The following is a 14,961-nucleotide window of genomic DNA, read 5'->3' on the forward strand; positions in this document are numbered from 1 at the left end:
TCTGTAGAATGTGATCCCCCATCTCTATGATCCCCAGTCTGTAGAATGTGATCCCCCATCTCTATGATCCCCCAGTCTGTAGAATGTGGTCCTCCAGTCTGTAGAATGTGATCCCCCATCTCTATGACCCCCCAATTTTTAGAATGTGATTCCCATCTCTATGATCCCCCAGTCTGTAGAATGTGATCCCCATCTCTATGATCCCCCAGTCTGTAGAATGTGATCCCCATCTCTATGTTCCCCCAGTCTGTAGAATGTGATCCCCATCTCTATGATCCCCCAGTCTGTAGAATGTGATCCCCATCTCCATGTTCCCCCAGTCTGTAGAATGCGATCCCCCATCTCTATGATTCCCCAGTCTGTAGAATGCGATCCCCCATCTCTATGATCCCCCAGTCTGTAGAATGTGATCTCCCATCTCTGTGATCCCCATCTCTATGATCCCCAGTCTGTAGAATGTGATCCCCCATCTCTATGATCCCCCAGTCTGTAGAATGCGATCCCCCATCTCTATGATCCCCCAGTCTGTAGAATGCGATCCCCCATCTCTATGATCCCCCAGTCTGTAGAATGTGATCCCCCATCTCTATGATCCCCCATCCCTGTATGTTGTGCTCAGTGTTCTCTCCTCCATGCTTCTCCTGCGCTCTCCCCCTCCTCCTCCTCCTCGGTCTTGTCTCCGGCTCCTCCCTCTTCTCCCAGCCTCCTCTCCCTCTCTGTGTCGGTCAGTCTCCTGCAGTCTCTCGGATGGATGGTGTCGGTTGTCCCGGTTCTCTTGCTCTGATCTCCCTCCCAGGCCCACACCCGGCATTGCAGTGATCGGAGGCCCGGCTCTGGCCGCCATCCCCCCGGAGCGGTGCCCGGGCTCTGCACCTTGCACGGAGGAGTAGCCGGCTCGGAGGATGGAGCCCCCCAGGACGGAGGGGGCAGGTGAGGGCCGCTGACCCCGCTGGAGGGGATTGTTTTTATTGGATGTGCTTTGAATTGGAGTCATGCCTAATGGTGGAGATGCCCAGCTGAGGACATGATGGCAGCAGAATAAGAAGAAGGATCCCTCCAGAGACCACCGGAGATCCAGCCTACTGGGACCCATGAGGATGGATGGGGACCCTCATTTGACTGCCTGGGGCGGCTTGGACGCAGACCCCCTGGGGGGGCAGAGAGCGATCGCCCTGATCCCTCCGCAGGTGGTGGGGGGCTATTTCCTGATGGGGACTGAGGAGAAGGGACGCCAATCACTGGGTGAGCAAGGTGGGCCCGAGCCGTGCCAGGGCGAGGAGCCCTTATTACAGCCCCTCGGAGTGATAGTGGGGGTGACAGGTGGGCACGGAGAGGAGAGCGCCCCCATCGCCCTTTCTACCCCACATTCATTCCTAGACTCCGCTCAGAAGCCTTCCTCTTACTGTACGTTTAAGGTGCCCCCTGAAACAGCCCTCACACCCCTTCCCCCAAATACCCATAGTCAAAGTCCGTATCTGAATGGGTCGTCTCCTTGGGTAGGAGATACAACATCAGATGACCTCATAGATGTCCACCAGCTGTTTGTTCCTTGGCCTGCTTTGCCACCTGAAAATGACCCGTTACCCCCTTGTCCTCCCGTAGATGCCAACCAGATGCCCATGACTAGCAAGGGTTTGTTAGATTTAGATGAGACACTGCTGGTTACTTCAAAAACATGCCAGGAAAGTGACTGTAAGCCCCCATCCTTTGATTATTTAACACCTGAGATTGACCAAATTCCTTCAGCTGAATCCTGTCTACCTCGTCTTGATGACCATTCCTTATTGTCTGTAGCCCCTGTAGATCCTTGTACAGACCAGTCCCCCCAGTCAGATTTCCTTTTGGACCCTGCCGCTGTAGAATCACCACCATATGAATCCATCTTGGATTTTAGAGCTGTAGAGTTGCCTCAGTCTATCTCCCAGTTAGATGAAGGTGCCGTAGAGCTGTCCCAGTCTAGCTCCCAGTTAGATGAAGGTGCCGTAGAGCTGTCCCAGTTAGATGAAGGTGCAATAGAGCTGTCCCAGTCTAGCTCCCAGTTAGATGAAGGTGCCGTAGAGCTGTCCCAGTTAGATGAAGGTGCCGTAGAGCTGTCCCAGTCTAGCTCCCAGTTAGATGAAGGTACCGTAGAGCTGTCCCAGTCTAGCTCCCAGTTAGATGAAGGTGCCGTAGAGCTGTCCCAGTCTAGCTCCCAGTTAGATGAAGGTGCCGTAGAGCTGTCCCAGTCTAGCTCCCAGTTAGAGGAAGGTGCCGTAGAGCTGTCCCAGTCTAGCTCCCAGTTAGATGAAGGTGCCGTAGAGCTGTCCCAGTCTAGCTCCCAGTTAGATGAAGGTGCCGTAGAGCTGTCCCAGTCTAGCTCCCAGTTAGATGAAGGTGCCGTAGAGCTGTCCCAGTCTAGCTCCCAGTTAGAGGAAGGTGCCGTAGAGCTGTCCCAGTCTAGCTCCCAGTTAGATGAAGGTGCCGTAGAGCTGTCCCAGTCTAGCTCCCAGTTAGATGAAGGTGCCGTAGAGCTGTCCCAGTCTAGCTCCCAGTTAGATGAAGGTGCCGTAGAGCTGTCCCAGTCTAGCTCCCAGTTAGAGGAAGGTGCCGTAGAGCTGTCCCAGTCTAGCTCCCAGTTAGATGAAGGTGCCGTAGAGCTGTCCCAGTCTAGCTCCCAGTTAGATGAAGGTGCCGTAGAGCTGTCCCAGTCTAGCTCCCAGTTAGATGAAGGTGCCGTAGAGCTGTCCCAGTCTAGCTCCCAGTTAGAGGAAGGTGCCGTAGAGCTGTCCCAGTCTAGCTCCCAGTTAGATGAAGGTGCCGTAGAGCTGTCCCAGTCTAGCTCCCAGTTAGATGAAGGTGCCATAGAGCTGTCCCAGTCTAGCTCCCAGTTAGAGGAAGGTGCCGTAGAGCTGTCCCAGTCTGGCTCCCAGTTAGATGAAGGTGCCGTAGAGCTGTCCCAGTCTAGCTCCCAGTTAGATGAAGGTGCCGTAGAGTTGCCCCAGTCTACTTCCCAGTTAGATGAAGTTGATGAACAGTTGCCCCAGTCTAGTTCCCAGTTAGACGAAGGTGCTGTCCAATTGCCTCATTCTAGCTCCCAGTTAGATGAAGTTGCTGCACAGTTGCCCAAATCTAGCTCTCAGTTAGATGAAGGTGCTGCACAGTTGCTTCAGACTAGCTCCTGGTTAGATGAAGGTGCTGCACTATTGCCACAGTCTGAGTCCTGTCTTGAACCTGACTCAGTCCAGTTGTCTCATTCCATAATCCATTTTAAATTTGACCCTGACCACTTGTCGCAATCCCATTTTTGCCCTTACCCATCGTCCCAGTCTGAATGCTGTTTGAATGCTGATGTTGACGAATTGCCTGAGGATGAGATCTGTTTGGACCTCAGCACTGCTGAATTGTCTGAAGAAGACTCCTTTATCTCCAATACTAATGATTTGGCCGAGGCAGAAATCTTTTTAAACCCTGAGGGTGACTTGCCTGAGGCAGAAGCCTGCTTGAACCTCAATGTCAATGAGTTGCCTGAATCTGATGCTTGTCTAAATCCAGGCATCAGTGATCTACCGGAAGCTGAAAGCTTTGCGATTTATGATGTTAGTGAGCTGCCTGAGGCTGAGAGCTTTTTGAACCCTGGTGTTGGTGAATTGCCAGAAGCTGAAGCTGGTTTGAACATTGGCAGTGATTTGACAGAGGCTGAATCAGGCTCTGCCAATATTACTGACTATTTATCCCAGTCTGAACCCTGTTTACACTCTGACGTGGACCAGTTACCCCAATGCGACCCTTCTTTAAACTCTGAACGGTTATCCCTGGCAGAATCTTGTTCACACCTGGACACTAAGCGGTTATGCTGTCCTCAATCCTTTTTGGCCCCTGACTTTGAACCGCTGTCTGAAACCTGTTTCACCAATGCTGCTGACCAGTTAACCCAAATAGAATCTCATTTGCACTCTTTCACTCACAAATTAGCCCATCCTGAATCATATGTTGACAACGTTAACTATGTGGCATCCGGCTCTGAACAGGTAGGCCAATTTAATGGCACTTTGGGTCCAGACACTAACAAGTTACAGCAGGCCAAGACCGACAACAATCTGTTACCCCAATTAGAATGTGGTTTACACCCGGACTCTGGTCCTTCACCCACTTTCCATTCCTCTTTGGACCCTAAACCTGACCAGTTGTCCCAGTTTGAACCCTTATGGAACTCTGATGTTGACCAACTCTACCTTTTATCCCAGTCTGAATCCAGTTTAGCTGAGTTATATCCTAAGGATGAACTATGTTCAATTTCTGAGCTTAAGATGTCATCCCAGTCTGAGTCTCATTCAGGCCAAAACTCTGACCATTCCGACCGCTCAGAAAGTCGCCTGAATTCTCAAAATGAGCAGGTTTGCGATGCCTGTTTAGACCATAACCAAGAGTTGGCCCTCTGCGAATCCAGTTTGAGTCTGCAGATTGACAAGTTTCCTCTGCCTGACCCTTGTGACCAAGCTGACCCCAGCCAGTCGCCACAGACGGATTGCCTTTTCATCCCAAAGTGCTCCCAGTCTGAACCCTTTTTAGATACTGACAGGTTATCCCAGCCTAACTCATATTTGGAACTCGACCCTGTCCAGTTTTCCCCATCTGATTTGGCCTTGAGTTTGAGTGCATGTGAAAGTCTCAATTCTGGGTCGTCCTTGACCCCTGATACCTTGCCTCAATCTGGTTTATGTTTGGACTCAGATATTGAGCTGTTGCCTCTCTCCGAAACCTTTTTGTCTCATGAAAATGACCAGTTAACTTATTCTATTTTTGAGTCAGGCTCTGGGTCAGTGTCTCAGCCTCAAACCTCTTCCAAAACTAAACAAGTACCTTTGTTTTCTGACATTGCAGACAAAGAAATGACTGGTTCTGAGTCCGCTCATTGTGAAAGTCCCTTGACCAATAATGGTGACCTGTTGCCCCCATCTGAATCTTACTTAGGTGATGACGCAGAACTCTTCTGTCTCTGCGACACATTTTTAGCCTGTGACGCTGACCAAATATCTCTACCGGGTCTCCCCGAGACCATTGATCCTGACCACTTGCCAGTTTCTGGATCTGTTTTGATACATAACTCTGATCCATTGGCTCGATCAAATGTCCCCAAGGCTTCTGATATTGACCACTTGCCTATTTCTGACTCTGTTTTGGCCAGCGATGCTGCCAATTTTCAGCCTGGGGAATCTTTTTTACTTCTAGATGCTTTGCCTTTTCCAGTGTCTGATACCACTGACCATTTAGCTGGATTGCCTGAAGCCTGTCATGACGCAGATAGTGGTCACTTGCTAAAGCTTGAATCTAGTTTAAATGACGATAGTGACCAAGTCTTTTACTCTGAATCATCTGTGTCTCACAACACCCATGAGATGCCTCTTTCTGATTCCCTCAGGCCTTCCCATGCAGACCAGTTACCACCATCTGAACACCATTTTGCTGACCATTTGCCTAATTGTAACTCTTTTGTGGCCAATACCAGTCACCTGCCTTTATTGGAATCCTATTTGGATCTTGATCATGGCAACTTTTCCAAGTGTGACTCCAGTTCGAATAACCATTTGCCTTTATCTGACTCTGTTGTAGAAGAAGATGCCAACAAGTTCATTGAGTCCTCTACAGGCCACTTCTCCGACCAATTGCCACCATCTCAATCTTTTCATGATATTGGCCTGTTGCATCTTTCAGAATCTCTATTGTCCCCAAACCTTGATGACTTGGAACTGTCCGATTTGTGTTTGTCTCCTGACATTGATCATTGTCCTTTAGATGTGACCTCTGTGGACCCTGACAATGAAATATCCTTGTTTGATGAACTTTTGATCAGCGATGCCAACCAGTCACTTCTGACTGAGTCTAATGTTACCCCGACCAGCAATGAGTTGTCCTTGCTTGAGTCTTGTTTGTCAAACGATACTGACCACATGCTCCTCTCTCGGATGTCTGAACCTCCCCACGAACACCAGTTGTCCTTTTCTGGTCCCAATGCTCTCCTCAAACACTCTAATGTGCAATTGTGTCAGTCCTTGACATCTTCTAATGTTGACCAATTATTGTCTGAAGCCTTTCTGGAATCCAGTAATGGCCATTTGACCAGTGAGGTAGACCAACCTGAATCTACAAGTCAGTCATCTTTGGATTCTGCTTCGTGTTTTGCTCCGACAACCCAGGCTAACACCAGCTTCTCAAACAGCATTGTTGAAGAATTCCAAATCTCATGGGACTGGTCTTCACATTTAGTCCATTCTCAATTTACAGGGGTCAGTTTGGACTGTGGTGAAGACATTTATTTAAATTTATCTCCAAAAGACCCTGCTAGCCAGGTTCACGAAATTGATGACTGTTTTCCTTTATTTTGTTTAGATACGCCACCAGAATCTCCCATTGCATCCCTAGAAATAGATCCGCTTGCCCTTTCAGACGACTTACTGTCCCTTTGTGATGTATTTTCACATTTACAAGCTAATGAGATGGTGTGCTCAGAAATTAATAGTGACCTATGTTGTGCCCTCGATAGTTTATCACTGAATCAGACAGATAGTGAGTTTAGAGCCGAGCGGGTACCTATGATCGAAGAAATGTCTCAGGTAAATGACCCCCAGTCAGCTATCCTGCCACACGTGCCCTCATCTAATGGCCAAGTTGACTTTAATATTGGAGGTGGACAAACTTTCAGTGGCATTTCAGACAACGACCTTCTCAATCATGATATTGACCAGTCTGATTCTTACTGTTTGGACTTATTGTTTGAACCTGAACTGGTTTCATGTAAAACGCAGAGCTCCTCCAATAGTCCCATTGTTCATCCATGTTCCAAATTTCACATTGACCCATCCTTTGGAAGTACGTCTGCTAATGTAGCCGGTCATTTACTTTGTGATGCAACCAAGCCTTCACAATCACATGTTTATGAAACGCCATCAACCTCTCCACAGGAAAGCCTTTGTTTTGGTGATCATTTGACACCTGAAGATCAGGCAGGTTCTCCTTTCCGAAGTATTTCATTAGCTCAGAGCAATTCCTATGTGGTTACTGAAATGGGATCAGAATACCTTGATGAAACTGACCAGCTACCGTTGATTGTGGGGAAAGACCCGTTGGATTTGTTGGATGATTTCACTGAAAACAACCAGGATGTCCTGCTTGCAGAGTCTCAGGAAGCCATACCACCGGATAAATTGGTTCAGCCAGAAATAGACACCCCTCTTCTGGAGGAGAAAGCACTTTGTGAACTAAAAGGGCCTGTTTTGCTCAGATTGGAAGAACCAGATTGTAACCAGGTGTGCTCTACACATTCAGACTCCTATGAGCAATATCCTTCGGTTGATACCACCCAGTCAAAGGCAGATATTGGTTTGGAGAGCCCTCCTCTGCCATGTCCTACAATGGTAGAAACTGAAAAGCTTGTACTCTCTCGTACAGGTTCTCCCTTGGAAATTACCCAGGTGCTTCCATGTGATTCCCACCAGCCTGACGACGATTCACAGGATTCAGCCTCCGCCCCCTTCTCGTTTGGAGAGGGTGACCCGTTTTTGGCGTTTGCTCTGGATAATGACTCTCCTTGTGTCGGGGACGAGCTGGCCCGTCTCCGAGCTGTATTTGATGCACTGGATCGAGATAAAGATGGCTTTGTGAAGATGGAGGACTTTGTGCAGTTTGCTACTGTTTATGGAGCAGAGCAGGTACGTTTTTAGAAGCTTGGCCTTAAGGTAGAACTATAGGCAAAACTTTTTTTATTTTCATTTTAAATAGAGCAAGGGAAGGTTATAACCGCTGTCAGATTTTTTATTTATTTTCACCATCTGTGTCTCATTGTGGATATTTCCCTTCACTTCCTGTCCCATGGCCAAACAGGAAGTGGGAGGAAGTCCCTACAAATGAATGGAATTCCTTGGGTACCCCCAGGTCGCCAAAACCTACCATCCCCATTGGAGGATTTCCCTCTATTACTTTTCTGGGGACAACCCAAAATATGGGACTTTCTTTAACGTTCACCTTCAATGATAATGGTAAACGGGGTAAATGGAGTGGGTGAATCTCTCCCTAAAGGGGGCACAGACCACATTAAAAACTGACAGGGGTTCTAATCTCTCTCCACTCTATCCAAAACTACAAAAAAATAACTTTTTTTTACTTTAAAGCTGTCCTTATTTTATCTGTAAAATGTTTTTGTCAGTGAGATTGCTAAGGGGAACCTATAATGAAAGAATACAGAGGCTGCCGTTACTGACCTCTCCTTTAGGAAATGCTAGTTGCCTGGCTGGTATACTAATCCAATAGGTATTGATGTTTTTCCAGAAAGTATGCGGGTCAGGAGTTCTACATTTGTAGTCTCTTATTTGCATACTTGTTCCAGGTCTAATAAAGTATTAAATCATAGGCAGCTAGTATTTTTAGTATTAGCCTTTGACTGGCCCTTATTAGTCTCTTTCCTCCGGCAGCTCTCAGCATCTTATACTCTGCTGTCCCCAGTCCTGCTACAGTCCTTTGCTGTGTTGCACCGCCGCCCTTGCAGTGTCTCCCCCATGTTTGGCATGCATGGAAAATCTGTTTATTATGTGCCCCAAAAGTGGACTGCCTCTTCATAGGAGATTTCTCTGCGCATGCGCAGAACAAAGTGCCCACCTAATAGGCTTTGCAGTGGCGGCTGTTGCCTAGCAGAAGTTGCCTAGATGGAAGACTTTGTATTGGCAGCTTTACAGCTACCAGTGGGCCGAATATCCCTTGTAATAGAAAAGCATGACAGGTCCTCTTAAATATGAGATCTGGGGTCAAAAAGACCTCAGATCTCATATTTACACTAAAATGCAATAAAATAGAAAAATTGTCATTTAAAAAACGATTTAAAAAAAATGTCCCTTTAAGAGCTATGGGCGGTAGTGACATTTTGACGTCGCTTCCACCCTGCAGTGTCATGGAGATGGATGGGGGCCATCTTCCCCCTCACTCATCTCCATGCCCAGCCACCGAGAGGACAGGATCACTGCCGCCGGCTCCATTAAGCGGCGGAGGGCACCAGAGCATTGCGGGAGGGGGTGGGCGGACCTCTCCAGCCGCTGATAAAAGTGATCTCCAGGCGAATCCGCTGCAGAGACCACTTTTATCTTGTAGCCGGCCGAACACAGGGACACCAGGGTTATGGCAGCTAGCTGCTGCCATAGCAACGATATCCTATATTATGCTTGTACAGTATTTTGGATTATTTTGATGCTCATATCTCATACAGCACAGGCTTTCTGTGGGAACCATAATTAGAATTTTGCAGTCTCCTGTACAGGGTGGATTTGATTTAAATCACTATTAAAAAAGGCTTGGTTTAAATCAACTCGATTTAAATCATGACTTTTAAAGAGCAACTGTCATCTCTATCTCGCAGTGGCTCCTCCTCTGACCCACTGTTGACTCGTCTTCAGTCCCATTAATGGCGGCTGGTGATGCGGCAGTGACACAACACGGTTAGGGACGTGGCGGCAGCAGGTGAGCAGATGCCCGCTAACAGGCGCTGCCATGATGGATCTGAAATGACAAGTGCTCTTTAAATGTAACTTATTCTTGTTAGTAGTTACAACTAGGGCTTCAACTAACAATTATTTTCATAATCGATTAATCGGCCGGTTATTTTTTCGATTAATTGGATAAAATCATATAACGTAATATGCAATTTTTCCGGTTATTTAAAAGTAATAATGAAAAAACTGAGTGCTACACTCAAACTGCAGAATAAAACACCAATGATGGGGCACTTTTCCACCCGGGAACACCAATGATGGGGTACTATTCCCCTCCCAGGAAAACCAATGGGGGCACTATTCCCCCCCCCCCAGGAACACCAATGGGGCACTATTCCCCCCCCAGGAACACCAATGGGGCACTCCCCCCCCCCCCCCCCCCCAGGAACACCAATGGGACACTATTCCCCCCCAGGAACACCAATGGGGCACTATTCCCCCCCCCCCCCCCCCCCAGGAACACCAATGGGGCACTATTCCCCCCCCAGGAACACCAATGGGGCACTATTCCCCCCCCCCAGGAACACCAATGGGGCACTATTCCCCCCCCCCCCCAGGAACACCAATGGGGCACTATTCCCCCCCCCCCAGGAACACCAATGGGGCACTATTCCCCCCCCCCCCCAGGAACACCAATGGGGCACTATCCCCCCCCCAGGAACACCAATGGGGCACTATCCCCCCCCCAGGAACACCAATGGGGCACTATCCCCCCCCCCAGGAACACCAATGGGGCACTATTCCCCCCCCCCCCCCAGGAACACCAATGGGGCACTATTCCCCCCCCCCCAGGAACACCAATGGGGCACTATTCCCCCTCCCCCAGGAACACCAATGGGGCACTATTCCCCCCCCCAGGAACACCAATGGGGCACTATTCCCCCCCCCAGGAACACCAATGGGGCACTATTCCCCCCCCCCCCCCCCAGGAACACCAATGGGGCACTATTCCCCCCCCCCCCAGGAACACCAATGGGGCACTATTCCCCCCCCCCCCCCCAGGAACACCAATGGGGCACTATCCCCCCCAGGAACACCAATGAGGCACTCCCCCCAGGAACACCAATGGGGCACTATTCCCAGGAACACCAATGGGGCACTATTCCCCCCCCCCCCCCCCAGGAACACCAATGGGGCACTATTCCCCCCCCAGGAACACCAATGGGGCACTATTCCCCCCCCAGGAACACCAATGGGGCACTATTCCCCCCCCCCCCCCAGGAACACCAATGGGGCACTTCCCTCCCCCCCCCCCCAGGAACACCAATGGGACACTATTCCCCCCCCCAGGAACACCAATGGGGCACTATTCCCCCCCCCCAGGAACACCAATGGGGCACTATTCCCCCCCCCCCAGGAACACCAATGGGGCACTATTCCCCCCCCCCCCAGGAACACCAATGGGGCACTATTCCCCCCCCCCAGGAACACCAATGGGGCACTATTCCCCCCCCCCCCCAGGAACACCAATGGGGCACTATTCCCCCCCCAGGAACACCAATGGGGCACTATTCCCCCCCAGGAACACCAATGGGGCACTATTCCCCCCCAGGAACACCAATGGGGCACTATTCCCCCCCGGAACACCAATGGGGCACTATTCCCCCCCCCCCAGGAACACCAATGGGGCACTATTCCCCCCCCCCCCCAGGAACACCAATGGGTCACTATTCCCCCCCCCCCCCCAGGAACACCAATGGGTCACTATTCTGCCCCTCCCAGGAACACCAATGGGTCACTATTCTGCCCCTCCCAGGAACACCAATGGGTCACTATTCTGGCCCTCCCAGGAACACCAATGGGTCACTATTCTGGCCCTCCCAGGAACACCAATGGGTCACTATTCTGCCCCTCCCAGGAACACCAATGGGTCACTATTCTGCCCCTCCCAGGAACACCAATGGGGCACTATTCTGCCCCTCCCAGGAACACCAGTGGGGCACTATTCTGCCCCTCCCAGGAACACCAGTGGGGCACTATTCTGCCCCTCCCAGGAACACCAGTGGGGCACTATTCTGCCCCTCCCAGGAACACCAATGATGGGGCACCCCACTCCCCAGGAATACTTAGGAGTGTTAGAATGGGGCACTTGTCATAAAATTTCATGTACTGTGCATGTTTTATTTTACTGTTATATTAGCCGCTACCTTTCACAGTCAGTGTGCAGCTCGCCAGCTCGGCTCCCGTCACGGCTGCTTCTCGCCTCTCTGTTCCCTTGATGCAGCAGCGGGCAGGGCTGAGAAGATCAGTGGGGGGCTGACGTCAGAGGAGAGGCGCGGATGAAAGGGGCAGACGTGCGGCGCGGACATGACTCGGACATACGGCGGTGCCTTGTACACAGACAGGAGGAGGATTTATTTAACGGATGGACAGGGAGGAAGGTGCGGACCAACTAATCGATAACGAAAATCGTTGACAGCGATTTTCATTATCGATTAATCGTTGCAGCCTTAGTTAAAATATATAATATTTGCAAACAAAATGAAGGTTTCTTATTTAGAATAATAAGCTGTCAGGTTAGTAAAACAGCGATATCAGAACTGATTCAATCATACAGTTTGTGGTGTACATAGATTTGCAAAACAATGAGGTAAAAGAATATTCCTGAACTCTGTTTTATCTCATGGTTACTGTGAATGCATCAATGCAGTGCATGTTATCAAAAAAAAAAAAACGCATTCTCTTCAGCCAGTCTTATGATTCACGCAAATCATCAACACTGCACACCCCCTTTGGTGGCATTTGTATTTGCCATTTCAGCTTTGCAGCTTTTTTTACCACCTTTGAATTGTCCAGTGAGAAGCCAGGTGATGCCGGAAACGGCAAAGCCGAAATAACGTCAATTATTCCGGGGTCGTTTTTAGTGTTAGAGGTGACTGGATCACAAGAGTTACTGAATAGAATAACTTATTTGTAAGGTGAAATGGTTCATGTGCATATTATTATTTTAATTATTATATATTATTATTTTATTACTTATAAATATTTTGAGTGTGTGGTCAGCTTTTTGCTGGTAGTTCTGCTTCCAGGGGGAAAGTATGGTGCATATTTTTTATTATTGTAGCTTTTTGGGTTTTGAGTCACCATTTTTACAAGTTTCCACTATATTTTTAATATTGTGTTCTTTAGATTGTGTGGCTGCATCCCAGTCTTAGTCTGTAGGGTTCAATATTGAGTTGGCCCACTCTTTGCAGCTATAACAGCTTCAACTCTTCTGGGAAGGCGGTCCACAAGGTTTAGGAGTGTGTCTATGGGAATGTTTGACCATTCTTCCAGAAGCGCATTTGTGAGGTCAGGCACTGATGTTGGATGAGAATGCCTGGCTCACAGTCTCTGCTGTAATTCATCCCAAAGGTGTTCTATCGGGTTGAGGTCAGGACTCTGTGCAGGCAAGTCAAGTATTCTGGGAAGGCTGTCCAGAAGGTTTAGGAGTGTGTCTTTGGAAATGTTTGACCATTCTTCCAGAAGCGGAGGATCAGGCACTAGTGTTGGACGAGAAGGCCTGGATCACAGTCTCCACTCTAATTCATCCCAAAAGTGTTTTATCGGGTTGAGGTCAGGACTCGCTCATCCATGTCTTTATGGAATTTGCTTTGTGCACTGGTCCAAATCATTTGGTGGAGGGGGGATTATGGTGTGGGGTTGTTTTTCAAGGGTTGGGCTTGGCCCCTTAGTCCCAGTGAAGGGAAATCCTTAAGGTATCATCATACCAAGACATTTTGGACAATTTCACGCTCCCAATCTTGTGGGAACAGTTTGGGGATGGCCCCTTCCTGTTCCTACATAACTGTGCACCAGTGCATAAAGCAAGGTCCATAAAGACATGGATGAGGGAGTTTGGGGTGGAGGAACTTGACTGTCCTGACCTCAACCCGATAGAACACCTTTGGGATGAATTAGAGTGGCGACTGTGATTCAGGTCTTCTCGTCCAACATCAATGCCTGACCTCCCAAATGCACTTCTGGAAGAATGGTCAAACATTCTCATAGACACACTCCTAAACTGCTGTTTTACTAACCTATACAGATCCCCTCCCTTCTGAGACTGGGCTGCAGGGCAGTATTCCAACATAACGACCCCAAACACACCTCCAAGATGACCACTGCCTTGCTAAAGAAGCCGAGGATAAATGTGATGGACTGGTCAAGCATGTCTCCAGACCTAAACCCTATTTAGCATCTGTGGGGCATCCTCAAATGGAAGGTGGAGGAGTGCAAGGTCTCCAACATCCACCAGCTCTGTGACGTCATCATAGAGGAGTGGAAGAGACTCCAGTGGCAACCTGTGAAGCTCTGGTGAACTCCATGCCCAAGAGGGTTAAGGCAGTGCTGGAAAATAATGGAGGTAGTGCTGAAACAATTAATCGATTATGAAATTAATCGATTATTATTTTCATAATCAATTAATCGGCCAATAACAAAATGGGTTTAAAGTTATTGATTCTGATGATATTTACCAGATTGAACATTTAATCGTATATCTCTCATCTAATAGTATATGCAGTATATATCCTCTAATAGTATATCTCCTCTAATAGTATGTACAGTGTATCTTTCCTCTAATAGTATATACACTATATATCCTCTAATGGTATATACAGTATATCTCTCCTCTAATGGGTATATACAGTATATCTCTTCTGTCTGTTATTCTCAGAGTGGATTTGATATTTTGCTCCCTAACCATATAGTTGGTTATTTATATTTACCACTGCATATAGAGATATTTAAGAATAAATTGCCTTTTTTTTAAACGTTACATATTAACTAAATTATACACCACATTTTTTTTTAAGGTTATTAACCGATTAATCAAAACAATAATCGACCAACTGATCGATTATGAAAATAATCGTTAGTTGCAGCCCTAAATGGAGGCCACACAAAATATTGACACTTTGGGCCCAATTTGGACATTTTCACTTAGGGGTGTACTCACTTTTGTTGCCAGCGGTTTAGACAATAATGGCTGTGTGTTGAGTTATATTGAGGGGACAGCAAATTTATATGGTTATACAAGCTGTGCACTCACTACTTTACATTGTAGCAAAGTGTCATTTCTTCAGTGTTGTCACATGAAAAGATATAATATACTTACAAATATGTGAGGGGTGTACTTACTTTTGTAAGATACTGTGTGTATGATAATTTTTGGAGGGTCCATATATATAAAGATAGGGAAAGGGGATGGGAGCAGGAGTAGATATGGAGGGTTGGGGTAGAGGATGGGAAGGAAGGGAGGTGGGGAGTAGGTCAAACTGGCGGCCCTCCAGCTATTGCAGAACTACAATTCACATGAGGCATTGCAAGGCTAACAGTTACATGCATGACTTTCAGAGGCATGATGGGACTTGTAGTTCTGCAACAGGTGGAAGGCCGCCAGTTTGAGATCCCCCTGCATTGGATAAAAGAAAAAAAAAAAACGATCAGCACGGTAGTTAAAGCGGAG

General features: G+C 48.1%; 1 protein-coding gene across 10 annotated transcripts in view; it reads left to right on the forward strand.

The window, feature by feature from the left end:
- Positions 1-686: 686 nt before the first annotated feature.
- RAB11FIP3 (RAB11 family interacting protein 3) overlaps positions 687-14,961 on the forward strand; it is a 164,196-nt gene continuing 149,921 nt past the window's right edge. For 3 of the 10 annotated variants that reach the window (XM_077449295.1, XM_077449298.1, XM_077449303.1), the window contains exon 1: positions 694-7,685. In XM_077449295.1, coding sequence (XP_077305421.1) covers positions 1,092-7,685 — 6,594 coding nt within the window. In that variant the 5' untranslated portion in view covers positions 694-1,091. Of the gene's footprint in view, positions 7,686-14,961 lie in introns of all 10 variants that reach the window. The other 7 variants (XM_077449301.1, XM_077449300.1, XM_077449297.1 and 4 more) reach the window with 7 other exon arrangements.

The sequence above is a fragment of the Lithobates pipiens genome, unplaced genomic scaffold (genome assembly GCF_037356315.1).
Source record: "Lithobates pipiens isolate NorthernLeopardFrog02 unplaced genomic scaffold, aLitPip1_a1.2 Scaffold_22, whole genome shotgun sequence".
NCBI classification, from domain to species: Eukaryota; Metazoa; Chordata; class Amphibia; order Anura; family Ranidae; genus Lithobates; species Lithobates pipiens.